The 26,742-nt window shown below is 37.0% G+C and overlaps 1 protein-coding gene across 1 annotated transcript in view; it reads right to left on the reverse strand.

Moving 5' to 3' along the window:
• Positions 1 to 26,742, reverse strand: part of OLFM3 (olfactomedin 3) — a 50,558-nt gene that overhangs the window by 7,234 nt on the left and 16,582 nt on the right. Inside the window, exons 3-4 of the mRNA XM_056139086.1 lie at positions 23,205 to 23,360; positions 18,675 to 18,894 (exon numbers count right to left, since the gene is read on the reverse strand). Coding sequence (XP_055995061.1) covers positions 18,675 to 18,894; positions 23,205 to 23,360 — 376 coding nt within the window. The remainder of the gene's footprint in view (positions 1 to 18,674; positions 18,895 to 23,204; positions 23,361 to 26,742) is intronic.

Consider the following 26,742-nt stretch of genomic DNA (forward strand, 5'->3'; position numbering starts at 1 on the left):
ATTGATTTTGGCACTGGAACTTCAGAATAAAGGCTACTGCACTTTGATACTGGAATTCTCCTTACAATGCACTGTAGAATGCAGTGACAAGCTCTAACTTAATATACAGTATTTCCAAGCATATTTATTGTCCAAAATACTGAAAAGTATGATCAGAGAGATAGTGTAGGGATTAAGGTGTATACCTTGCATATATTTGACAACTCTACCACAGCATAACCAGGTGCAGTTGAACCTCTGTCTGCTATGTTTGGTCAGGAATGACTAAGTAAATGTGCAGAAAATCAGACCAACATAGAGAGAAAATTCCGAGATTAGAAGAAATTCTAATATCTTTACAATGATTAATACAACCAAGACAATATACCTAGTGTGAAAAGGAAAGTTGTAAATGAGCAACTGGAAATGAGAAACTGAAATTAAAAATATGATTACATTTTATAAAATGTATAGTTTTAGAATAAGGATAATTAACACCAAAGTTAAAGCAAAAGGTTATATACAAAATTATCAGAAAAATATGAATGCATATGAAATTCAAGCATGAGGTACAATACCAGATGAACACATTTCTAAAATGAAAGGAAATATTGAAAGAGATGAGAAAATCACCAACAATATTGTAGCACTGTCCTCCCTTTGTTCATCAATTTGCTCGAGCGGGCACAGTAATGTCTCCATTGTGAGACCTTATTACTGTGTTCAGCATATCGAATATGTCACTGGGAGCTTGCCAGGCTCTGCCATGCGGGCGAGATACTCTTGGTAGCTTGCTGGGCTCTCCTGCTCATAAGGCAAACGCCCTACCGCTGTGCTATCTCTCCAGCCCCTCAACAATATAACTGGAGCTGTAGCACAGCGGTAGGGCGTTTGCCTTATGCAGCTGGCCTGGCTGAACTGGAGTGGATTCCTCTGCCCCTCTTGGAGAACATGGTCACAGAGTAATCTATGAAATAAATGGACCAATAATGTTTATGCAGGGAATTTTTCTAGTACAAATATTTTGATGAAAGAAGTGCATCCTAATGAACAAAGATGGAGGTTTCCTAAAACAATTACTGTGAAGAATTAGAGGAGTGATAGTAAAAATAAGATATTGAAACTTTTCAGAGAAGGAGTGTAATCTGGTCATATGCAAATACACAAAAATTAACTGGTATTAGAGTTATTATTTTGTTGGGAGGGAGTGTTTTTTTTTGTCCACACCCAGAAGTGTTTAGCGTTTATTAAAGGGTCTGCACTCAGGGATTCCTCCTGGTTGGGTTCAAAGAATATATGGGGTGCTAGCAATTGAACTTGAGTTGATCATGTGCAGTGAAGCTGCTGTACTATTTATCTTGTTAGAATTCTTATACTAGCACTAGATGCTGGAATACAGTAGCAAATGCTTTTTATATTTAGGGAAAAAATCAGAGGACAATTGAATAAGGGTATTTCTTTATGAGCAAACTTTTCAGTTTCCTACAATTTCCCTTTTCTTAAAAAGCTACTTGAGGTCTATAGTCTACTTTCAAACTGCATCTCCCATCCTTGGAATCCTCCCAACACCCTTTATTTGGTGCTCCCTTCTCTATCTGAGCTGCCTTTTCCCCTAGCATATGGTCCTGGTCTCCAAGCCATGGAGTAAACCTCCTGGTACTTATCTCAACTATTCTTGGGTGTTACTCTCCTATTTTGTTACTTTATGTTCCCCATATGAATGCAATTTTTCCATGTCTTTCCCTCTCTTTCTGACTCATTTCGCTTAGCATGTTACTTTCCATGTAGTACCACTTGTATTTAAGTTTTATGACTTCATCTTTTCTAACAGCTACATACCTCTTTTACAAACCACAGCACCCAAAAGGAGAGAGAGAACAAAAGGGAATGCCCTGCCACAGAGGCAGAGTGGGATGGGGGAAATGGGGGTTTGGGAGGGATACTGGGATTATTGGTGGTGGAGAATGGGCACCGGTGGAGGGATGGTTACTCAATCATTGTATAACTGAAACCCAAGCACAAAAATTTGTAAGTCTACAACTGTACCTCATGGTGTTTCACTAATAAAAATTTGGGAATAAAAAGCTACTTGAGAATATTTTACAGAAGTCAAGAAACATAGCTTCATATAGATCAATATAGTGTTTCCAATATGAAAAATAGACAGAATGAGTGTTCATTCCTACAAAGCTTTTTCTATCCAACAGGAAACGGCCAAATGGCAATACAATCAATAAGAAATTATGGTTACCGCAAGTTGTTTCAGTATTGAAAGTGAAAAGAGATTTTAAAGTAATGGGGTTTGCCCTAACATTTTAGATGATCTAAGTGTACAATAAACCTCAAAGAAAGGTTTTAAACTTGGACTATTGGCAAAACTGTCTCTTTGACATAGTATCCTCTAGGGTCTGAAGTTGTAGCCTCTGAAAATATAATTGTTCATACATATTTGCCCAATTTACTTAGGAATTCTTACTCTTCTATTTAGAACCAACTGATAAAGAAAATTAAGAGGTGATTTCATATCAAATCTATATTGTGAATTAAAAAATGTGGCATAGGGTACCCTAATACCCACTGATGTCAAATAAATACTATAGAAATTCAGTTTTAGGTATTATAATATTTAATACCACCCCTTTCATTGAGACTTCCTTGTAGAAAATCTGAAGATGATCCAGGTGAGGCAGGAAGTCAAATAGCCCTTATTTGCATCAGACATATGCATAGTTCAGTAGTAATATGTTTACTTGGCACAATGATTTCCCCCATTTAGTTCAAATACATAATTATTTCATTATGAGTCAAGTTGACTGGATTAGTTAAATTTGCACAAAAATTATCTTGAGGACTCAGATCATGTCACAAATGTCATGTAACCTATATTTACAACTATCAGCATTGAAGACTTTAGTTGGTCAGTTTCTGTGGTCCATGTATATAATACAGCATTATGTCCAGGAATAATACTGAATATTAGATTGGTTAAACTAGCTCTTATGACAGAAATATATATATATATGTATATATATACATATATATATGCAGCTGAATCTCACGAAGACAATGTTCATGAAAAACGAACTAGCTCCTGACGTTCCATTCGCTCTCAATGGAATGAACATCTCCAGATACAGCAGTTACGTGTACCTAGGTGGAGAATTCAACATGACCTGACACCTGAGCTGTGCAGGAGGAAGAGAGCGGCTTGGAACACCTTCAAGAGCATTGAAGAAATAGCTAAAAGGATAAAGAACCCCTGACTCCAGGCACATCTCTTCAACTCCACTATTCTTCCTGCATTAACATACTCCTCAGAGACCTGGGCTGTACGAAAACAGGATGAGAACACTATTTGGGTCACTCAAAGGGGAATCAAAAGAACTATGCTTAGAGTATCATGCTTCATTCAATTGAGAGAAAGAATCCAGAGTTCTGACCTCCATCGACAATCGAGAATCACAGACTATGTCTCATTTGTTAAGGCTTCGAAAATCAAATGGGCTGGACATGTAGTGCGATTTGGAGAAGACCACTGGACTAGAGCCATTACTGACTGGATTCCATGGGATGTCACACGATTGAATGGCCGCTCACCTACGAGATGGTCATACTTCTTCTTCAAGACCCTGAACAAATGGTTTGAGGCTCTCATGTTCCTGAAGTGAGCAGATGCCACTGGGCTACACTAGCACGCGACAGGGACAAATGGAGACATTACTGGCACCTGTTCAATCAAATTGATGAGTAATGGGATGTCAAGTGATCAAGTGATATATATATATATATATATAGTTATATATATATATGCACATGTATAATCACTGTCACTGTCCTCCTGTTGTTCATTGATTTGCTTGAGCGGGCCCAGTAATGTTTCCATTGTGAGACTTGTTACTGTGTTTGGCATATTGAATGTCTCACAGGGAGCTTGCCAGGTTTTGTTGTGCGGGTGAAATACTCTCAGTAGCTTGCTGGGCTCTCCGAGATGGGCAGAGGAATCAAACTCGGGTTGGCCATGTTGGCTGCCTTTATATATAGAGGGTGGGAAGAGAGAAAAAGATACACACACACACACACACACACACACACACACATCTCCTGTGGTGTTCAAGGCTTACTCCGGCTCTGCTCAGGGATCACTCCTGGTGTTGCTCATGCTCCATATGGAGTGATGGGGCTTGAACTTGGGTTGGCCATATGCAATGCAAATGTCCTACCCACTGTACTACAACTCCAGCCCCCAAATAGAATTTAAAGGGTGGGTTAAATGCTTCTACATTCCTAAACTTAAAATAGCTTTGCATTCTTATTGAATGCATGGATATTTTCTCTGAAATACATTAGAGAAAAAATCAATAGTTATTATTTAAATATGAAATATAGTATTTAGCAACCATTTACTGAGACCTTGTTATCACCAGGACTCTGGTAAGTTCCAAGAAATGTGATGAACATGTGGGAAAAATAGCACCATATGTTGTAGAATCTTCAAATACCAGTGCTATGCTTATACTTTCCATTGCTTGTTTTAAAAAATTCTTTTTAGTTTTCTTTTTTTCTTATTTTGGAAACAATTTGGCAAAGAAAGTGAAGTTATTTCAGATCATACATATCTATAGTGAGAAGAAAAGGGTGAGCATTGTGTGCACTGAAAGTTTGGCAATATTAAATAAAATTATAGAAACTTAGTCTTGATTACTGTAATATTTTGTAAATTTTGTCTAATGAGACATTCTCTGAGATAACTTGTATTTTATTTCTAGTCACTTTACTCATTTCAACAAAACATACTCACAAACTGCCAAATATCAGAATGAATCAGCACATTTAACTAATCTTCCATGTTGAGTTTTCCATATACAGTGAATGTGAGAAATTAGAAAGGATATGTTTAATGAAACTTTTTCTTCAGAGATTGTATTGATCTAGTTTTGCATATTTTTTCTTAATGTTTATGGACCTATCTGAATAAAGGAAACTTATCTGAGTGCTCTAGTAAGTTTAAATGATTTTGCACTTTAATTCTGTAATTTCAGTAAGTAGGTTTCTTTCCCCCCCAAATATGCAAATAATTCTATGTGAGATCTACTTTTAGAAACTTGTTTTATATCTCACATCTGTCGATGGAAGATCCTCTGAACTTCTGCAAGCTATATGCTTTGTGTTATTTGATTCTCAGCCGTATGCTCATCTCTACCATGTTCCTTCATGTCTGTCACCCTTCAGCTCCCTCCAGTCTGCTCAATGGCTCACAATGTGCAGTTTTTCCTTCAACACTCCATATTTAAATATGGTCCACAACAACTTCCTACCAAAGGTTATAAACTTTGAGTAAACCAGTTTTTGTAGCATTAATCTGAGACACACACTTGATGAGAATAATTAGTGGCTACAAGTATTCATATTTTGTTTTGTTTTGTTTGGTCACACCCAGTTATGTTCAGGGCTCACTCCTGGTTCTGTGTTCAGGCATCTGTCCTGATGGTGCTCAAGGGATTATCTGTGGGGCCGAGGAATGAACCTATGAAGACTACACGCAAGGCAAGTAGCGTGTAGTAGAGCTACCATGCATAGTATCTCCCAGGCTCTTTAACAATTTTAAAATGTCCATATTTTACATGAGGTTCTTAATGTGAAAAAAAATTTGTTAATTATTTTATTTGTAAATATGAAATATTTACTTCTTGGAAAAAGTATAAATAAAATTCAAAATAGGCATTTCTTTATAGACATTATTATTATTTTGTACATTAATTATGTACAAAAGTTCATTTTGCTATTCACTGAATCCTGCATAAAGTGTTTCTCATAAAGATCCTTCCTACTAGATGACTATTTAACTGGCTCTTTTTTGAGGTGGATACTTAGCAGTGCTTAGGGGATATTACTGAATCTAAGCTAAAGAATCATCCCTGTCTGAGCTTTGGGGTATAAAAAGCAATATTTAATATACAGTGCCAGGGAATCAAATGAGGGAGGCTGCTGCCATAGTTGTATGCAAGGCTAGTGTCTTCTGCATCATCTCTGAGCCCTGACTCATATACTATGCCTTGTTGAGAGTAATTCATTTTCACTTCAGAGTCTCCTGCCCCCCCACCCCCCGCCTGGCTGTCCTCAATGGGGCCCCTTGGAGGGGGTAGGGTTGAGTTTCTCTCCCCCCGCTTCGAGCAGAGCCCCAGCAGCTGAGGACCTCTGGAGCCAACCAGGGCCATGCTGGGACCACTCTCCACACGTCCAGATGGGCCTCATGCATGAAAGAACTGGCAGAGGAACCCAGGCATGCAGGTCATGGGGCTGAGGTCTCCAAGCCTACTCGGATTGGGACTGGGCCTTCTCCACCCAGACCCCCCATCTTCCAGTAGGTAGGCGTCACACCCACCAGCTGCTACCAGTGCCAGGTTGGTCCCATCAATGGCCAAGACGCAGAGACTATAAAACCCAGCTCCCGGAAGTGCGTGGCCACATTCGCAGCCTTGCGACATCTTATTATCTTATTTTTCCTTTGGAGAACCTGACAGGCTACCAAAAGTGTCCTGCCCGCACGTAGAGTCTGGCAAACTTCCCGTGTTGTACTCAATATGCCAAATATCAGTAATAATGATGGGTCTCATTCTCCTAATTCTGAAAGAGCATTGAAATGGCTCTTTTAAAATCTCAGGGCTAGGAAGGAGACGTTACTGGTGCCTGCTCAAGGCAATCGACGAACAACAGGATGATCGTGATCATGATTCTCCTAACACTTTTGTTCTGAAGTTAGAAGGGAGAGAGATTAAGAGAAAAATTAAATAAACTGAAAGCTGGTGGATATCAGAACAGGTATATAAGTAAGTAAAGTAAAGGCCCTCCCGTTGATCATTGATTTGCTCGAGCGGGCCCAGTAACGTCTCCATTGGAGACTTTGGTGTTACTGTGTCTGGCATATCGAATACTCTCGGTAGCTTGCCGGGCTCTCCGAGAGGGGCGGAGGAATCAAACTCGGGTCGGCCATGTTGGCTGCGTGCAAGGCAGACGCCCTACCTGCTGTGCTAGTGATATTTGACTGTATGACTAGGTGCTTCTTTGAACTGTGTCAGTAGAAAGGGGCAGTCATTGGAGGTCTTAAGGCAACAAGTAATCTGTGATCTGATCTAATCTGACCTATGAGGAAGTAAGTCATGGGTGCAAAAATGGAGGGATGACCATTCAGGCAGTGAATCAACTAGGAGAAGTCAGCATCTTATGGGAATGGGGAGCATATAAAGAAACATGGTGACTTGAGTTTGAATACTAATTCTACTTCTTACTTTCGAGCCCTCAAATTTTAACATCTTGTTATCTCAGGAATCATAACAATAATAAAATCTGCTTCAAAGACTTACTGAGAACATTAAATTAAAATATGTTAATTGCTCAGCTGTTTAGTAAAAGAAAGTATTTAATCTATGTTAGTTGTCCTTATTTTTCTTACATAATTCTTGAGTATCGATATGCTTATTGATTTAAGAGAGCAGTGTTTAAAAATTAAGAGAGCTAGTATGCCTACCACACATTTGATAATGTGAAAGATGGAAATTGGAAAGCTTAATAATGCAATTATAAGCTCTGTAAAAATCAGTGTATTTGGATTTTATGCTATATAATATGGGCAGATATTGGTGAATTTTATGAAGATGAAGGATTAATATTGTAAAATTTTAGAAAGACTAACTACAGTGTAAAAATGTACAATGGAGCAATAGCTAGAGGGATCAAAAATGGATATGGTATTGGTCTTTTTAGAGAAATAATTGGACAAGTGATGGACAAAATTAAAATTTTTATATTTGCGAGGATACAGTTGAGAGTTTTGAATTACATAGTAAGGTTTTGAATTGGATAATAAAATGGAAAGATAAAATGAAAGAAAAGCTCAAATCATAAAAGAATTTAGGATGACCTCCAGATTTGGGAATTGAGCAGTGGGGTCATAGTTTGGTCATGGTTACTCAGATGAAGTGATTTTTAAAAAATCAAAAGTTAGGCAAATTTTATAAAGTTGTTTATGACTGCCTCTATATCAGTGAAAATATTAAGAAGATAGTACACAAATTTAAAGATACAGTTTTCAGAAAGATTGATGGCATGTTAGCCAGAGGCGATACAAGGCTTTAGAAGACATACACAGAGAAAGGCTTCCAGAATAGATTTCTGAAGCATACTACATTTACAGGACCAGAAAAAGAGCCCAACGAAAGCAATAAATAGTACTAGAAAACAGTGCCAAGTTAAGAAATAAAAAAAGACATTTTAAGTGGGATGAAGTGCTGACCTGTGGGCAATCCTACTGGGATGTCTACTAAAATCAGAGAAGTGACCAGGGAATTTGGCAGCAAGAAGCCCCCTTTGGCTATCACAAGAAATAAAAGATTAATGAGATGAGAAACTGTGTGAAGATTGGGTTTGAAAAGACTGCAACTATAAAAATTCTTTTAAGGAAGATGCATCAGGGATGTGGAGAAATGTGAGGTTATAGGAAATGTATGTTGCTGAGTTCATGTTTAAGAAAGGTTTGTCTTTAACAAGGCAGTGGATAGGAGAAACTGGTATGTAAATGAATAATTAATTCAACAAACTCTGTGAATAGATAGTAATTTCATCAATGTAATCAGAAGAAATCATGCCTTTATATTTTTCAGACATGTTTTTCCTCTCTGGTTTTACTCCCACAATTTTCTAGAGAATTCTGAAGGATATGTTCTTCGTCTGACAAACTCTATCCTGGCTACAGCACTGAAGTGAGTGTTAGCAGATCTGTATCTAAATTATGCCACCGCATTAAATACTCACATAATATTAAATAATGCACTTATATTCTGGGATGGAATTTTCTCATCTCAGTGATGTGAGTTCTGAAGCTTGACATTTTGTTATTCTAAGAGAACATAGAATAGATAGGGTATAAACAAACCTGTGTATGCTGGTATGTTATAGTAAAACAAACATACTGCCAGTATGATCATAATAATATCATTATCCACCATTGTTGCTATGAAAAAAAGGAATTTTAATCTTGATTTCCTCTCAGTATAGCTTTTTATGAGTACTTATGTATTCCTAAACTAAAATGCATCACATAAATGAAATTAACAAAATTAAAGATGTGCAGAGAATGACTGCTTTAAAAATGTATAATTTTGTGGATCTTTAGTCAATGTAATCCCAGGTCTTCTCATGGAGATTCTAATGAAATTCAAAAAGATATAAAAACAAAATAAAAAAAAACATAAAAGTAATTTCTAGTTCTAGAAACCCAAACCAGCTTTTGTTTAAATCATTATCTTTCTCATTCCACTCACTCTCTGTGAGGACAAAGGAAACCAGACAGAAAAGATAATTTTCTGAAATGCCTGGAAGACAAATGTTCCTGTAAAAGTGGATGGCAAAAAGGAAGTTAGGAGTCTCGTTTCATTGATTTTCTCCTGCTCTGTCTGCCTGCCTCCAGTAAGACACACGAAAATATTAGCACTTTGTAATATATTGCATGTGCATGGTTCTGTATACTCATAAAATATACTAAATAATTAGAAAGTAAATTTTTTGTTTCTTTGCTTTTATATGTTTCATTTTTCTGTGATTAGTTACAATCCAGATTTGTCAATTATTTGCTCCAGGAAAATATCATTTGGAATGCAGATGAAAGATCAGTCATTGGAATCAATGAAGCATAAAATCCATCTGTCTTTGCCTTTGTTTATTTCAATAATATGTAATTGTACTTTGTAGTACTTTGAACTAATAGCATTTGGGTTTGGATCCTAAGGCCACATCCAAATAAATAAGGTAAATGAAGTTATGAATATTTTTATGAGAAAAGATTATTTATTTTACTCAAGGCCCTTGGATAACTCTTTGGAGAAGTATATGTGAGTTTATTTTGATGTATCTTAAATCACTTAAAATTGTCTTTTTATGCATTTGATAATAAAATCAATACTTTAAGTCTAATCTAATCGCTTTCTGCTTGTAAAAATAAGCCGAGTGAAGATTTAATACAAGAGGTGGCTGGAAGGTAATCGGGGCAGGGGGAAGAGGCTATGGACACATTGGTGGTAAAGAGGTGTTATTTAACTATGTATCTCAACAATAAAACCAATGAAGCTCAAAGCATGAAATTCAAACTATAATAACCAAACTAAAGAAAATGTACCTGCCAAGGGGGCATGTTGGGGACTGGGAAAGTAAATAGGGACACTGGTAAAGGGAAGTTGACATTGTTTATAGGAAAAGTGTGGGAAAACTGCATACTGAAACTCAAATATGAAAAAAATTGTAAATCAGGTGTGTAAATATTTTTAATTAAAAATATTGCAGTGAAGTATCGGGTAGGGCATTAAAATTAGTTTTTAGTAACTGTCTGGTGTGTGAGCTGAAAAACTAGTATGTTCCCAAGTACTCGCATTTCCAAAAGCTAACGTTTTTACCTGTAAGTCATATTTTTCACTGCCTCAATTTTTCTCAGCTAAAACTTACATTAAGACTATATCTTAAGTTGAATTCCACTATCTAAATGGAATAGGATAGAGTATGTCTATAATGAAATAAAAAATAATTTGCCAATTTATTGCTGCATCTGAAAACACAGGCCTTATATCCTTGAATGGCTTACAATTTAGTTTTAATGCAGGATTGTACAGAAAATAAAAATGAAAAGTAAAAGTAAAACATACCAGTCATCCCAAAATGTGCTAAAATAAAAAGCAGTATGGGGTTTCTGAATGAATCATCAAATTCATGAATATTTGAAAAATTGCAATTCTATATTACAATCTAAAATTTAGGGCAAATAGAACTCTGTTTTTGGAAAAATCACACATTTGATAATCTTTTTAACTTGACCGGGTATTTTATTTTATTTTATTAATTTTTTGGCTTTTTGGGTCACACCCGGTGATGCACAGGGATTATTCCTGGCTCTGCATTCAGGAATTATTTCTGGTTACTTCTGGTAGTGCTTGGGAGGCCATATGGGATGCTGGGAATCGAACCCAAGTCAGCTGTGTGCAATGCAAACACCCTACCTGCTGTGCTATTGCCCCAGCCCCATTTTAAAATAATTTTGTACTATTACATTTCCAAGTAAAGAACATATTACTTTCCATATAAGTTATGTAGTTTGATTTTTCGATTAATTACTGCTTTCACTGACTGAAGCACTACAATGTCCTCCCGTTGTTCAACGAATTTGCTCAAGCGGGCCCAGTAACGTCTCCATTGTGAGACTTGTTACTGTGTTTGGCATATCAAATACATCAAAGTTAGCTTGACAGGCTTTGTCTTGCTGGCGATACTCTCGGTAGCTTGCTGGACTCTCTGAGAGGGGCAGAGGAATCGAAACTGGGTCGGCTGGGTCAGTAAGGCAAACGCTCTACCCGCTGTGCTATCACTCCAGCTTTCACTGACATTTTCAAGTTTCTTGCTTTAAATGCTAAGTTAAGTCAAATACCAACATTTTGTAAAAAAAAAAAAATACTACATTACTGTGTAATATGGAATTGGGGAGTGGAAGGGGAGAGATGAAAACAAAAAAAGGTAAAAGATGCAATGATTTTGTTGTCTTTTGCCTACAAGATTTTTTTCGGTTTTATGTGGGACCCGGGGCATAGATCTCCAAGCCTGCTCGAATGGGACTGGGCCTCCTAACCCCAGATACTCGATTTTCCTGTATGTAGGTATTACACGCACCAACTTCCCCTGGCGCCACATAATCACATCAACGGCCAAGACCCAGAGACTATAAAACCCAGACATCTTATTACCAAGTTCTTACTCTGGAGAAAGTATTTGTAACGCCCGCCTATCCTTCGCCAACTACAAGACCAAGATGACTGCCCTCCGACATCCTGATGGATCTATGACATCCTCCAGAACAGCAATGGAGAAGTTTATCCATGACTTCTACTCAAATCTCTTTGATAGCCATGACCACTTGCTGACATACCAAATTCCACAGGATGGATATATCGTTCCCAATGTTCTCCCTTCCGAAATCCGACATGCCATTTCGTAGGTAAAGAAAGAAACGAACAGCACCCGGCCCACCCAGACAAGGTCAGACCTGAACACCTGAAGAACCTGCCATCAGTACCTATCAATACACTGGCTTGGCTCTTCACATGTTACCTGTCTGAATGCAAGGTTCTGTCCAAATGGAAAACCAGCAGGACTGTACTACTGTTCAAGAAGGGAGACATCCATGACATTGGCAACTATCGCCCGATCTGCCTATTGTCTGTCATCTACAAGTTGTTCACTCGAGTCATCCTAAATAGGATTGGCAGAACACTAGATGAAGGACAACCATGCGAGCAAGCCAGGTTCTGCAAAGGATTCAGCACCATCGACCATATCCACATGATAACCAAGCTCATTGAGGTTTCTCGGGAGTTCAAGATGCCGCTCTGTCTAACGTTCATTGATTTAAAGAAGGCCTTTGATTCTGTTGGAACGGAAGTGGTCATTGAAGCCCTAGCCAATCAGGGCATTCAAGTTCAATACATCAAGATCCTCCATGAGCTGTATTACGGATTCACTACCAGGATCTCACCATTCTACAAAGAAGTAATCATTGATGTCAAGAGAGGGGTTCGGCAGGGTGATACCATTTCACTGAAACTCTTCAGTGCCACCCTCAAGAACATCATGCGACGACTGGAATGGGAAAACATGGGAGTGAAGATAGATGGTCGGCAACTACACCACCTCCGCTTTACTGATGACATCGTTCTAATAACACCAAACATCAACCAAGCGGCACAAATACTGAACGACTTTGACCGTGAATGTGTAAAGGTCGGACTACAGCTGAATCTTACGAAGACAATGTTTATGAGAAACAGCCTCTTTCCTGATGTCTCATTCTCTCTCAATGGATCGACCATCTCCGAATGCAACAGCTATGTGTACCTAGGTCGAGAAGTCAACATGACAAATGACCTGGCACCCAAGTTGCGCAGGAGGAAGAGAGTGGCTTGGAATGCCTTCAAGAGTGTCGAAGAAATAGCTAAGAGGACGAAGAACCTCCGGCTCCGGGCACATCTCTTTGATTCCACTGTTCTTCCTGCATTAACATATGCCTCAGAGACCTGGGCCCTACGCAATCAGTATGAGAATGCTATTTCGGTCTCCCAAAGAGGAATTGAAAGAGCTATGCTTGGAATATCACGTTTCACTCAAATGACAGAAAGAATCTGGAATTCCGACATCGTCGACGATCAAGAATCAGAGACGCTGTCTCATTCGCCAAGGTGTCAAAAATCAGATGGGCTGGTCACGTAATGAGATTTAAAGATGAACCGCTGGACTAGAGCTGTTACCAACTGGATTCCATTTGATGTCAAATGACCGCATGGCTGCCCACCTACCAGATGGTCAGACTTCTTCATCAAGATCATGAACGATCGGTTTGAGGCTCTTCATGTTCCTAGAGTGAACAGATGCCTTTGGGCTACAGTAGCACGCCACAGGGACAAATCTAGATGTTACTGGCACCCACTAGAGCAAATTGACGTTTAACGGGAAGTCAAGTGATCAAGTGATTGCTCTGGAGAACCTGCCAGGCTACCAAAAGTGTCCTGCCCACACGGTAGAGTCTGGCAAACTCCCCGTGTCGTATCAATATGCCAAAAACCAGTAACAGTGATGGGTCTCATTCTCCTGACCCTGAAAGAGTCTCGAATGTGGCACATCATGATTGCATACAATCAATTTCAGGGAAGACTAAGAAATGATGTGGCTTCTTTTTAACCATTTTGATAGTCGCCATCACTGTCACTATCCTCCCGTTGTTAATCTATTTGCTCGAGCCGGCCCAGTAACATTGTGAGACTTGTTACTGTGTTTGGCATATCAAATACATCACTCGTAGCTTGCCAGGCTCTCCGAGAGAGGTAGAGGAATCGAACTCAGATCATCCGTGTCGGCCATGTGCAAGGCAAATGCCCTACCAACTGTGCTATTGCTCCAGCCCGATAATGGTAATATTAATTGTATTAAACTTCATCCGGGGAACATAAAGTAACAAAATAGGGACTAACACCCAAGAATGGCCTAGATTAGTACCAGGAATTTTACTCCATGGCTTGGAGGCCAACCACACATGCTAGGGGAAAAGGGAGCTCAGATAGAGAAGGGAGCACCAAATAAAGGGTATTGTGAGGATCCTCCCAGGATGGGAGATGCATGGTGAAATTAGATTATAGACCAAACATGATTGTCACCCACTGCCTCTTTTTCAAACCACAATACCCAATAAGAGAGAACAAAAGTGAATGCCCTGCCACAGAGGCAGGGTGTGATGGGGGGGTGGTTAGGGGGTTGAGAGGGATACTGGGATCCGTGGTGGTGGGAAATGGGCACTGGTGGAGTGATGGGTATTTGATCATTGTATAATTGAAATCCAAGCACCAAAATTTGTAAGTCTACAACTGTACCTCATGGTGTCTCATTAATAAAAATTAAAAAAAAAACTTACTGTGGTTTTTTTAATCTTTCTGGATTGTGTATATATCCACCAAGTTATATGCACCATCTGTGCAGAAGAAATAGTCTTTGAGCTCAGAAGGACTTGGATTTAAAGTTGTTCCTTCCAACATGTAATTTTGACAAATGACTTTCAATATCCATACATCTAATCAGTAAACTCCCAATACTAATGCCTAGCTCAGAGGTCTGCAGTAATTGACAGAAACACATATAAAACAGGTAGAATAGTGCCTGCCAAGCGCCAGTACTATTGTGTCATTTACTCATATGCTTGCCCCACTACAAATCCAAGCTTCTTGACAGCATTATAAAGAGAGAGAGAGAGAGACAGAGAGAGAGAGAGAATTTGCCTGACATCTGCGGAGTCCCAAGTACCTGGCAAAATGCCACTACACATTGAAAAGTCAAAATGATGCGTTGAATGTGCAAATCAGACACACAGACAATTTGGTTTTTGTTTTAGAAAATAATGTGGCATAAACATGATAGACAGTATTTCAGGTTTCATTACTTGCAATCTTAAGTTTTGAATGCTACCTATATTTCTGCTAATCATAAAGTGTCAAAACTGTGTTCATTAGAAGCATGTATCCTATACTTCACTAGATGGCACCAAATCATTGCCCTAAAACACATTAAGAAGACGACATGAGGACAGAGAACTAGAAAGCTTCAAGGCCCGGTTACAATCTGCATAAAATATCTACTGGTGACCTCAGGAGGTGTGTGTGAAAGCTTTAGTCACATCTTTTCAGTCAATTTTCCACCTGCATATAATTATATTGGGCATACCTAGGAATGTATTATGATTTAACTAAGCACAAGGGACAGCATTATTTTTTTTACTTCGATTATCTAACTTCTCCAAAACTTTAGTTCTCTAGAATAAATAAGCTGAATAGTGCCCTGTTCTTTTAAAGACTTGAGATTTATTCAATGCCTTGTTTACTATTAAAATGTTATTTGTATCTTGAAAGTAATGAAGTTGGTTTGTTTTTAAGTATCTCAGAATTTGTGTTATGTGTAGTTTCACATTTTCTCTGAAAAGCAAATCCACTGGAAAGATGAGTGAAAATGCATTAATCATTTTTGAAATTTTTTTCTCCTGCTCATATCATTTTAACTGCCTGCTAATTGGATGTGAGTTGAGATACTTTAAGGAAAAGAAAAGATGCCTTTTATGAACTCTTTTGATCCTGTTATTGTTAATGACATCATTATCCAATATTTCAGTCTAGATTTGAACATTGTAAGAAGTGGATTCTAGACCCTTTTAGAACAGTGTTGCCTGATAAGTTTATTTCTCTACATTTCATGCTAATAGTCTTAATGCTGATCAGCATCTGCTTTCTGAGTTCAGGTGGTTTAATATTTTGAGATTAGGGCACTTATAAGATATATGAGGTATAGCATTAAAAGTATTCTCAGAGACAGTCCTACAGAGAGATAGGACAAGGTTAAGGAACTCGCCTTGCTTGTGGCCAACCTTGTTCAAATTTTGGCACTCCAGGTTCTGTAAATCAGCAAGACTCACCCCAATTACAGAAGTAGCCTCGGGCATATATGCTTCCAGACCCCACGCCAGGATAAACCTGATATCCAGGATACCCAGGATTGGGGGCAGGTGAGTTCCACCACCTACCCTAACAGAGCCCCAGCAGTCAATAATCTCCAGAACCTAATCCAGAACCTAAAGCTCATGGCTGATCTCCACAGGCTTAGATGAGCTTCATCCATGAATGAATCTGTTGAAAAACTCAGGATGAGGGTTTTGTGACTGAAACTCCAGGCTTTCAAGGAGTTAGGAATGGGTAACCTTCCCCTATCCTGCTGTTCTTCTGGGAGCCTGGCAGTCATGCCCATGAACTGCTCCTGGTGCCATATAAGCTCATTAACCATCCATGATCCAGAGACTGATAAATAAATCTTGGAAGATATCAACAATTCCTCAGACCCCAAAGTCACCATCTAGATAAAAAATTAATGCCAGATATCATCTTATTTAATATTTTAGAATTCCTGGAGCACACAGCCACGACATCTCATACTCCATATCACTGATGTATCAGTAGTAGTACACATTGAATAGAATGTAAATTAGGAGGCAGTCAATCTCAATTAAAAAAATATTTGCACACTAGGCTCAATCTGTAACAACATGTTAGTAATCTCTTATATAATGTCTCAACTACTCCAGGGTAAGATACAACAATCTTCACACATGTTCTTCTAAGGAAACTGTTTTTGATCATTTTTGGAGAATTATTCATAACAAGCAATAAAAAATAAATAAGTTATGACCTGTTATTGGGGAAAACTTGAATGGTGACTGGGAAATTTCAAAATAATAGTGGTGAGTAAGGTGTAGTGGTGGTGAAATTGGTGTTTGAATACTGGATGTACCAAATTATTGTAAACAACTTTTAAAAAAAGAAGTAGCCTTGAATTCTAGTGGGTATGCCATTCCCATATAACATTTCAGACATAATTTATAAGTGCACACTGGAAGTATACACAGTAAAGAATAACTCACGATTGTATAAGCACTGTACCTAGTGTTATATGCAAAATTGCATTTGTGTTTTCTTTTGAAAATATGCATAATCATATGTTTCATATGATTATGAAAAGAGGTAATGGAAGATACCTCTCTTACAATTAGAGTCATTATTTTTAACAAAAACTGTGAAAATAATTTTCTTATTTTAGCATAACACAAAATCATATACCTTATTTTATTAGGGATGCTTGCATATACCTGCACAGAAAGTATATTAGAAATGAAAATTCATTTCTAAAACTGAGAAAATTGCAAGAATTGACTGCCTTAATCCTTAAAATAATTAACAAAACTATTATTTAAGATTTAGAGTATTAATGGACTGAAGCAGTCTGTAGGATTTTTGCTTGCATGCAAATAACCCCAAAATTTATCTCTGGTGATCCATATGGTCCCCTCAGCCTTGGCAGTAGTGTTCCTGAGCCAGAACTGTGGTAAACCCTTAACTCTGCCAGGTATGGTCCCCCCAAACAACCAAAATATATTTAAAAGATTTTGAAGTCATTTTTCTTTAAAACTAAAAATTGACTTATCTTTTAAATTCTTCACTGCCTTTAAAAGTTTTATTTTATTTTTTTCTGGTGCTAGTACACTTTGCATGAGGGAACAATTTTCTATGCTCATTAAGTTGCTCTTCCTGTCACATGTCATGTGACATCATAGCAGCAAGAAAAATAATATTACAAAATGAACTTGAAACTCTTCATTCTTTATGACCATTTTATTTTGAATTAAGTTACAGGCTACTTAATCCTAAAATAATTTCAGTTAAATAATTAGATCAGGGATGCAGTGAAAAAGTTTGTTAATAAGATCAGATTTTCAGGAATCAAGAATTAGAGTTTACCACTATTGTCACATGTTTGACTTCTTGCAGAACAGTGTATAAATTGAGCCTCCTCTTCACTTATTCAATTAATAAGAGCAACTGAAAGAAACTGTGCAAACTACAGAAAGTATTTCATGGGTCAGAGTGATAGCACATCAGGTAGGGCGTTGGTCTCGCACACGATCAACCTGGGATTGAACCCTGGCATTCCATATGGTCCCCCAAGCACAACCAGGAGTAATTCCTGAGTGCAAAGCTGGGGGTAACCCTGAGAATTGCTAGATGTGATGGGAAAAGTAAAAAAAAAAGTAAAAAAAATTTCATTTGCTATAATCATTGCTAATTCATATTTGGTCTTGGGATAAATTTCCTTTTTCCTAGCTTCCAGTTTTCTCTAAAACCAAAAATATCTCACTCACCTAGGAGCTAGTAAATAGTTATTTTGTGAAAATGTAGGTAGCCATATCATCATTAAGCAGTCCATCCACTTATGGTATCCTATGGTATCTTATTATGACAAAAACAAGTTTCCATTAGTGTAGCCAATAGAATTTGCTATTTGCCAAACTGCTGATTTCAAGTCACCAAATGGTAGTAATGGTGCTCAGAAAGTCCTGCAACTGTTAACCAAATAACTCTGAGTATCCAGGCATGCTTAAGGCATTAAGGAACACTTTATACTTGGAAAGCAGGCACTGGTTTCCTTATAATTAGGTACTTAGAACTATTTGAAAGAGGTAGAATGCAGATTATATTGAAACTACTTAAAAATACAACATAGACAAATGAAATTGTTCTACTCACTTAGCTTTTTCATGCAGTCGCGAAGTCTGGTTTCCAAACTAAGCACTCTCTGATGTAGTTCCTCATAGTCATAGGCACCTATTTCCTCCTGAATCCCTGTGAGAACAGCAGAAAGATTGCGTATTTCCTCCTTAAACTGGGTGATCAGCTTGGCATCTGTTTTGTATTGTTCCAACACGGGGATCAAGGGTAGAAGTTCATCCATCTTCTCTTTCAACTCCTGTGAAAAGTAGTCATTGTTTATGATGGTGATTTCAGCTGCTTACACGGCTACGTTCTTTTGAATATTACACTTATTATTATTAAAAGAGACATGGTTCTTTATTGATTTGTGGTTGAAATTAGTTATTTTGTGAAAATATAGGTAGCCATATCATCATTGAGCAGTCCATCCACTTAGCTTTTCAATACAAGAATACACTTTGAGTGGCTAAATGTTTTCTTATAAAAGAAATTGACAGTTAACATACTTACAAAAGATTCCTATAGCAGAATCATGGATTTAAATGTTATCTTGTTATGTAGTAGCATTTTCTAAAGGGAAAAAATTGGTTAAGGCATATATATATATAGAGAGAGAGATATTTACATATATATTTATATATGTAATGTGGGATTGATCCATTTTATAACAATGAGTTATTTCAAAGAGGTTAAATATCGTAAGACTCTTTAGATAAATCTAATTACTCACTTATTGATTATAGTATAGGGGTACATCCAGGAAATTTTGGGTCCTGAAATAACTTACCCTAATGACATTTTCCTACCACTCTGCAATACCATATGTTCAAGTAATCTTTCCCATGTGAGTATAACACCATTAGGAAAGCAATGAACAGAAAGTGTAATAATGCTTCACAAAAACTCAAAAATGTATGCTGATGTTAACATTTTGAGTTATTACCTATACTCTTATGCCATGTTCTTTAACATAGATAATTTTAGAGCTCTTTTTGTAAGGCAGACCTGCTCCCCGGTGTTGTGAATTAGCTCTTTGAGAGATAAAGGTACTCAGAGATGTAAAAACACATTATACACTGGTACTTGAAATTCAAACATTCTTTTTCATCTAGAGAATGAAAGATTGTCAGTGTGGTGTTCTTTCTAGCTTCACTGGATTGAGCTAGAGATGCAATGCCACTTTAGTTAGATAGACAGGTCATCTCGATTTCTACTCCTTTGACTTGGTGATGGTGGGGGTCAAGGAAAATATTTTATGTATCTGTTTAGTTGGACTTTATTGAAAATTGTGTCACTTATAAAAAAACTGTCACGGTTATGATCATTAGAAAATAATCCATAGGCGTTTTCAGGAAACATGCTTTACACTAACTAATTTAGGGAGCTGAACATTGCATTTTTAAATTACATTTAGAAGATGTTATTACTATAAGTGCATTAAAATAGCAGGATATCCTATTGCTGCCCTGATTGATGGACTTATGTTTCTTGTGGGGGAAATTGCCACTTGCTGTAAATTTGTCTATATGTCCATGTATAGTGGAAAGGTAAAGAGTATTCTAATAATGAAAAAGATTAATAAATATCACAGTTAAAAGACAGAGTTGCAGAGCTCAGCTCATTTTGAAATAAACTTATTAATTTGAACATCTTGTAGCATCCCTAAAGGAAGAGACAATTGCTTCATCAGGATTTTAATGAGCAGAATTCTGTTAGCACCATTTGCTGGATATTATAGCAATCATCACAATGAGGAGTTTTTATTCTACTTTAGGGATATTGAAAAGAGGGCAAATTTAATGACAGAATTACTGTGTTGTGCTTTTCCCCGAACCAAAAAAAGATAAAAAGGTACTTACATATTTGAGTCTTCTCAAAAGCTCATAATCTTATTATTAACATCTGATTTTTAAACTTTGGGCACTCAGAGAATAGGGTCCAGTCAATATACATATGAAAGACTACTATGGTTAGAGTAGATCCATACAAGTCTACTTTGAGAGGCACTGCTATAATGCTATATTTCCATTGGATGTTTAATTCTGTAGCTGTACTGTAATACATACAAGATCATGGCCCCTGGGAAAACTATTCAATCTCTTTGTGCATGATTTTTTTCCACCTGAATGGTGGAAATAAAAGTAGTGCCTACCATACAGGATTTTGGTGAGGTTTAAATGGACTAATATATGCCACATTTAAAATTTTGAGAGTTATGTGTTGACTATGTATATAATTCTTCAGGAAGATAATGCTGTTGTCATTTGGACTATTTGCATGTTAGTATATAACTTCAGTATCTACTTAGATTACAGAAGCTCAGAAAATGGAAAATAAACAACCGACCATGACCATTATTTCATATGGTATTGCCAAAATTTTTTTTCTTATTAGTAGTTAGGTGCTAGTTGACAAAATTATAGGCAAAGAATATCCTCCGCCACCTCCCTTTGGTCTCTTTATTTTTAACCTTTTGTTTGTTTCCTGTCTTTCTCTAGGAGTTCCATCAATGCCTGTGCTTTGCCATGTGCTCCTATTCCTGCCAACCCTGGCACTCTTCAGCTTCCTTTTGGGTATCAAATTGTCCAGCTGAGCTTGAATCATTTTTTGCTCTGTGCCAGGAGCTCCTTTCTTCCTATCCCTCTTCCTTTCAGGGAATGCTCATTACACAATGTACCATACATTAGCAATACATACCTCCTTAATAGCTCAGTGTCAGACTCACATTACTGCTCAATAAAGAATACACCTTCAAATATTGATAATAAAGATGGGAAAATCTTCAGTTCTTATGACAGTCTATGTGAATTAGCATTTGGGGTTGTGGGAGTTGGTTAAAGGCATTACCTCCAAACTTCCAAACAGCTTTTTTTGACTATTATGTCCTACCATTCTTCCCCGATCTCTCTTTAATAAGAAACAAAATCAATTTTGTTTTTTGTGTTATTCAGCAGTATTCGACATATAGTCATTATGTATTTTTACATTCCTGCTAGTTTCTTTCATTGATCAAAGCCCCTATATTGACTTGTTCATCATATCTGCTCACTAAAATAGTTATACATCTTCTATACTTTATATGTACTTTTCTAATATCATGACTTTCTGCCTTTCCTTAGTTCTCTCTTCAATTTAAAGTTAATAGGCATCTGTTTAGCTCCTTCTCTTGGAAAAGCATTAACCGTTAACTGTCGTTTTGGGGTCACATCCATTTATGCTCAGGTCTCACTCCTGGCTTTGTGTTTAGGATCACTCCCTGGTGGGGCTTGAGGGACCATATGCGATTCTGGAGATTGCATAGGGTTGGCAGCCTGCAAGGCAAGCACCTTACCTGCTGTACCATCTCTCTGGTCCTTTGGCATTTTTCCTGGTTCTTTTTTGTCTACCCCAATAAAACATTAAGTTCAGCCCAGTGCAAATGTATTTTACAAATATTTCTATATTGGTCTCTGAGCATCAGTTAAGAAAACTGAAAAAAAAATAATTTTGTCACAATATAATGTGCTAAACAAATTATGTATGTGCTGAGCTGGGACCACAAAATAATTTTCCAAAGAACATTAAAAAATGTTGCCACTATATAATGTGATAAGCAGATATCCTGCTATAAGTTCTTGACTGTCCCCCTGCCCTTTATGATTGTGTATGGGAAAAAAAAAAACTCTTTTGATGTTTAACCAAATGTTCACATTTAGGCTTCACCCTTTCCACTAGCAGTGATTGTAATTTCCTACCTCTCACATAATGCAGAGGCTGTTCTGTTAATAAGACTACAGTGTGTTTTACAAACCACATGCTAAGATTCTGTGAACCAGCGTTTCTTTTTAGAGAAGCCCAAAGACATTAAAATAACGTTATTTCAATCTATGAAACATTCCTACATATTTGATAACAGTAAGGTAAAGGTAAAGGCCCTCCCATTGATTTGCTCGAGCGGGCCCAGTAACGTCTCCATTGGAGACTTTGTTGTTACTGTGTCTGGCATATCGAATACTCTCGGTAGCTTGCCGGGCTCTCCGAGAGGGGCGGAGGAATCGAACTCGGGTCGGCCATGTTGGCCGCGTGTAAGGCGAACACCCTATAGAAATCACTATTTTCTCAACTTTTAATGTTTTGTGATAATTAGCGAATAAGCAACTTACAGTCTAAAAGTGACTTTATTTGTATCAAATTATGAGACAATTTTCATTTTTTATTATATTAATAATGATATGATCATCTCTTTTTATAGATATAATTGTTATATATCGTCTTACTAGCAGGACATAGATAATAAGAAAATTTTTTTATAAATTTGAATATTTTCCTTATGGATGTTCCTTTTTTTGATTATTGAAATGCCTAAAAATCTAGGATGCTTTATCTAGGATGATAGATATTTTTTCATAGCATGTCTTCTGTGCACTTAATGGTCAATTTTTAATGGATAAATGATTGATGTCCCCAGTGAGTCTTTAACCTTGAACGTATGGGCCAAGTATAGTTTTTTCCAGTTGAGTGCCACACTGGCTGTCCATTGCTCTCAATGTCTTACTTTACTTGTCAAGATTGTAGAAGTAAAACTACCTGAAAATGCTTGGTCATTAGTGTCTTCCGATCATCTTCAATCTGCCGAAACTTGGCCTTCAGCCCTTTCATTTGAGTTTCCATTTTTAGAACATATTGGAAATCTCTCTGTGTTCTCAAGTTTAAGACTTCAATAGACTGGGACATGTTTTGAACCTGTTAAAAAAAAAGCATTGGTTGTACATTATTTTCTGTTCATATGTGGATTTAATCACTACTAAAGTGGCAAAAATGACATGAACATAAAGAGCTTTAAATGCCAAATATATACAGGCATTTTCATACATCATATTTCAAAACATTTTTTATGATAAATATTTAAAAATTATTCAAGATATAGATATGCTGAGCCTAAAATGATAAAATGGTCATTCTAACATTGAAATTATTGAGTAAAAATCATAATTTAATATATAAAAAAATCTTAAACAGGCCTGTTTTTCAAGCCCATGTTCTCCCTTGAACACATATATAGTTTGCTTGTCTCTTTGTTTCTTTACTTGACTATTTCCACTCTGGAGGAGCCTGTGTTTTCTCTTGAACACACACTTGTCCTTTTCTTTCACCTCACATCTTTCTAAATAAATTTCAATAAAATATATTGTGTTTCACACACGCCACACACACATATTAAGCATAGAACTTTTATTGATTATAAATAATATGATGGGGCTGGAGCGATAGCAGAGCAGGTAGGGTGTTTGCATTGCATGCAGCTGACCATTTTCTATTCCTCCATCCCTATCAGAGAGCCTGGCAAACTATCGAGAGTATCTCGCCCTCACGGCAAAGCCTGGCAATCTACTCATGACATATTCGATATGCCAAAAACAGTTACAAGTCTCACAATGGAGACAGTACTGGTGCCTGCTCAAGAAAATCAAAGAACAATGGGAGGGAAGACAGTGCAACAGTGCTATAGTGCAACACTCTGAAATACTGACACAAGTTGATTCTATAAATCCTAACCCTGACTTATTGAAGATTTGGGATCATTGACAATTTTGGAAGGTGGTAAGGAGTTCAAAAATTTAGATGTTATTTATTCTGGTACATTACTTATGATGGACTTCCAAGGATCAGAATGAATTAACCAGGATGAATAGTGCTAGTTTTTTCACACGCTCTAACTCAGTGATCATGCAATTTAAGACACCTGAGAATGACACAACTCTATCAAGTATTTGGTAAAGAGGCAATGGCTTTATGTTAAGCTCATGGCACTATGCTAGGTTTATTGAAAAACATATGGCCTATAAGAAATGAGAACAAAAAAATTATTAAAAACTTCAAATAAATTAGAAGCCTGTAATGGCAGGGAAACTCTTCAATGAGTAGAAGAATTAAATGAAAACAAAATTATATAAAAATATATTGTTGTTTGTATCTTTGATACTAAAAATCTTGTCAATAGAGAAAAATTTTTGCCTCACTCGGAAGTTTGTGGGAAGTACAGAACTGTCTTCTAATCTAATCAGGTGTTTTATTAAGGACCCTGTGACTCCGTGTCTACTAAAAAATTTAGAACCAGTGCAAAACCAAACGTGGAAGTATCTCTATGAGAAATCAGACAAGTGAGTGAAGCAAATGTAAAGATCATAATACAATTTGAGGCTTTAATCTGAAATCAAACTCTTATGTATATACACATACATGCAAATGTACAGGCAAACATATTCAAAATTGGAGTTTATAAGCAATAAAACATTTGAGAGAAGTGTAGAAGGATCAGAAGAATACAAATTAGACTGTTTGTGTTAGTTTTCTGTTGGCAAGTAAAGTGTGGGTGAATGGAACAAAATCCGTATTATACAATGGTGCCCCTCGGCAAATATATTATGTGTAAATCTATCTATCTATCTATCTATCTATCTATCTATCTATCTATATTCATAGATTTCATTTAAATAAATTTAGACATGAAAGTCTGGGTACCAAAACAGTGGTGTTGTGACTTCAGTTCAGGTTTACTTTATTCTGTATTCAGAGAGAAATCATTGTCATCAGATAGTATTGCAGGCAAAGTGCCTTTTTTGCACATAGGCTGACCCAGGGTCAATCCCCAGCACCACACATGGTCCCCTAAGCACTGTCAGGAATGATTCCTGAGCTAAGAGCCAGGAATAAGCCCTAAGCACACCCGGGTGTGGTCCAAACAAAACAAAATGAAACAACATAAAACACAAAAGAGTGCCAGAGAGGTAGAGTCAGAATAACAAAAATTAAAGAAAAATGACTTGTTATCTTTTAGTGTAGCACAAAAATTACTGAGAAAGCTTTGAAAACATGGTAAATGTGTCTTGGATAAATGCAATGCTTTCAAAATAATTTTCAACTTATTATGGTTAAGAACAAATACAGAAAAGCCATTTTGTGTCAAGGAAACTATCTATACACTTGAATATAGCATTTATCTTCAAAACACCTGTCATTGGCATGACAACATATTCCTAAATATTCCGTGTGAAAGGAAAAAATCATGCAATTATAAAGTTAAAAAAAATTAGATATTATGTTTAATATTAAAGAAACCCCTCTTAATTTAGCTCTGACTTTTCTTATCAAGTTAATACCCAACTTTGCATTGTGAGAAAGTGCACTGATAAAATTTTTGCAAAGATTCAATTGTAAAATTCCTAAGATAAACACATAAAATAATAAAAATCTACATTTGGGTTAATGACTGGAGATGAGCAGTCTGATTATAAAGAACTTTTCTTTTAATTTCCCCTACCCCAGATTGTTTAGCTCCCTACTGACATCAATTCCCTCATGATGTCACAAAATAGATTCCCAAGACTAAATCTGTAAGAGCAGATATAGGTACTGTGATTTCCTCTTTAAACTGCTTGTCTCTGATGTTCTACAACTGGATGTCTATTCCTGCCTCTGTATTTAGACTTTTATCTAAAATTTGAAAAACCCTTTGTCTGATTTTCCTGATTTAAAATTTATTTATCTGGGTCTTTGTATAAACACAAATTAACTTACCTTTTCACTCTTAAGAAATGTGGGGCTCAGTACCCAAAAGAAGAGAGAGAGAACAAGGGGGAATACCCTGCCACAGAGGCAGGATGGGACGGGAATGGGGGGAATGAGGGGGGGGGATGCTGGGACCCGTGGGGATGTATGACGGACACTGGTGGAGGGATGGGCACTTGATCATTGTATAACTGAAACCCAAGCACAAAATTTGTAAGCCTATAACTGTACCTCATGGTTTTTCACTAATAAAAAAAGAAAAAAAAAGAAATGTGGGGCTGCTTAGGGAAAATAGAATGCCCTGATATATTTGGAGAAAATTTGGGCTAAGAATCTGGCAAAAAAAAAAAAACAAGTGCAAGAGAACAGATGACTGGTTAAAGAAACTTTGGTATATCCACACAATAGAATACTATGCAGCTGTTAGAAAAGATGAAGCCATGAAATTTGCATATAAGCGGATCAACATGGAGAGTATCATGTTAAGTGAAATGAGTCAGAATGAGCAGGACAGACACAGAATGACTGCACCCATTTGTGGAATATAAAGTAACAG

Source organism: Sorex fumeus, unplaced genomic scaffold (genome assembly GCF_029834395.1).
Source record: "Sorex fumeus unplaced genomic scaffold, SorFum_2.1 ptg000131l, whole genome shotgun sequence".
NCBI classification, from domain to species: Eukaryota; Metazoa; Chordata; class Mammalia; order Eulipotyphla; family Soricidae; genus Sorex; species Sorex fumeus.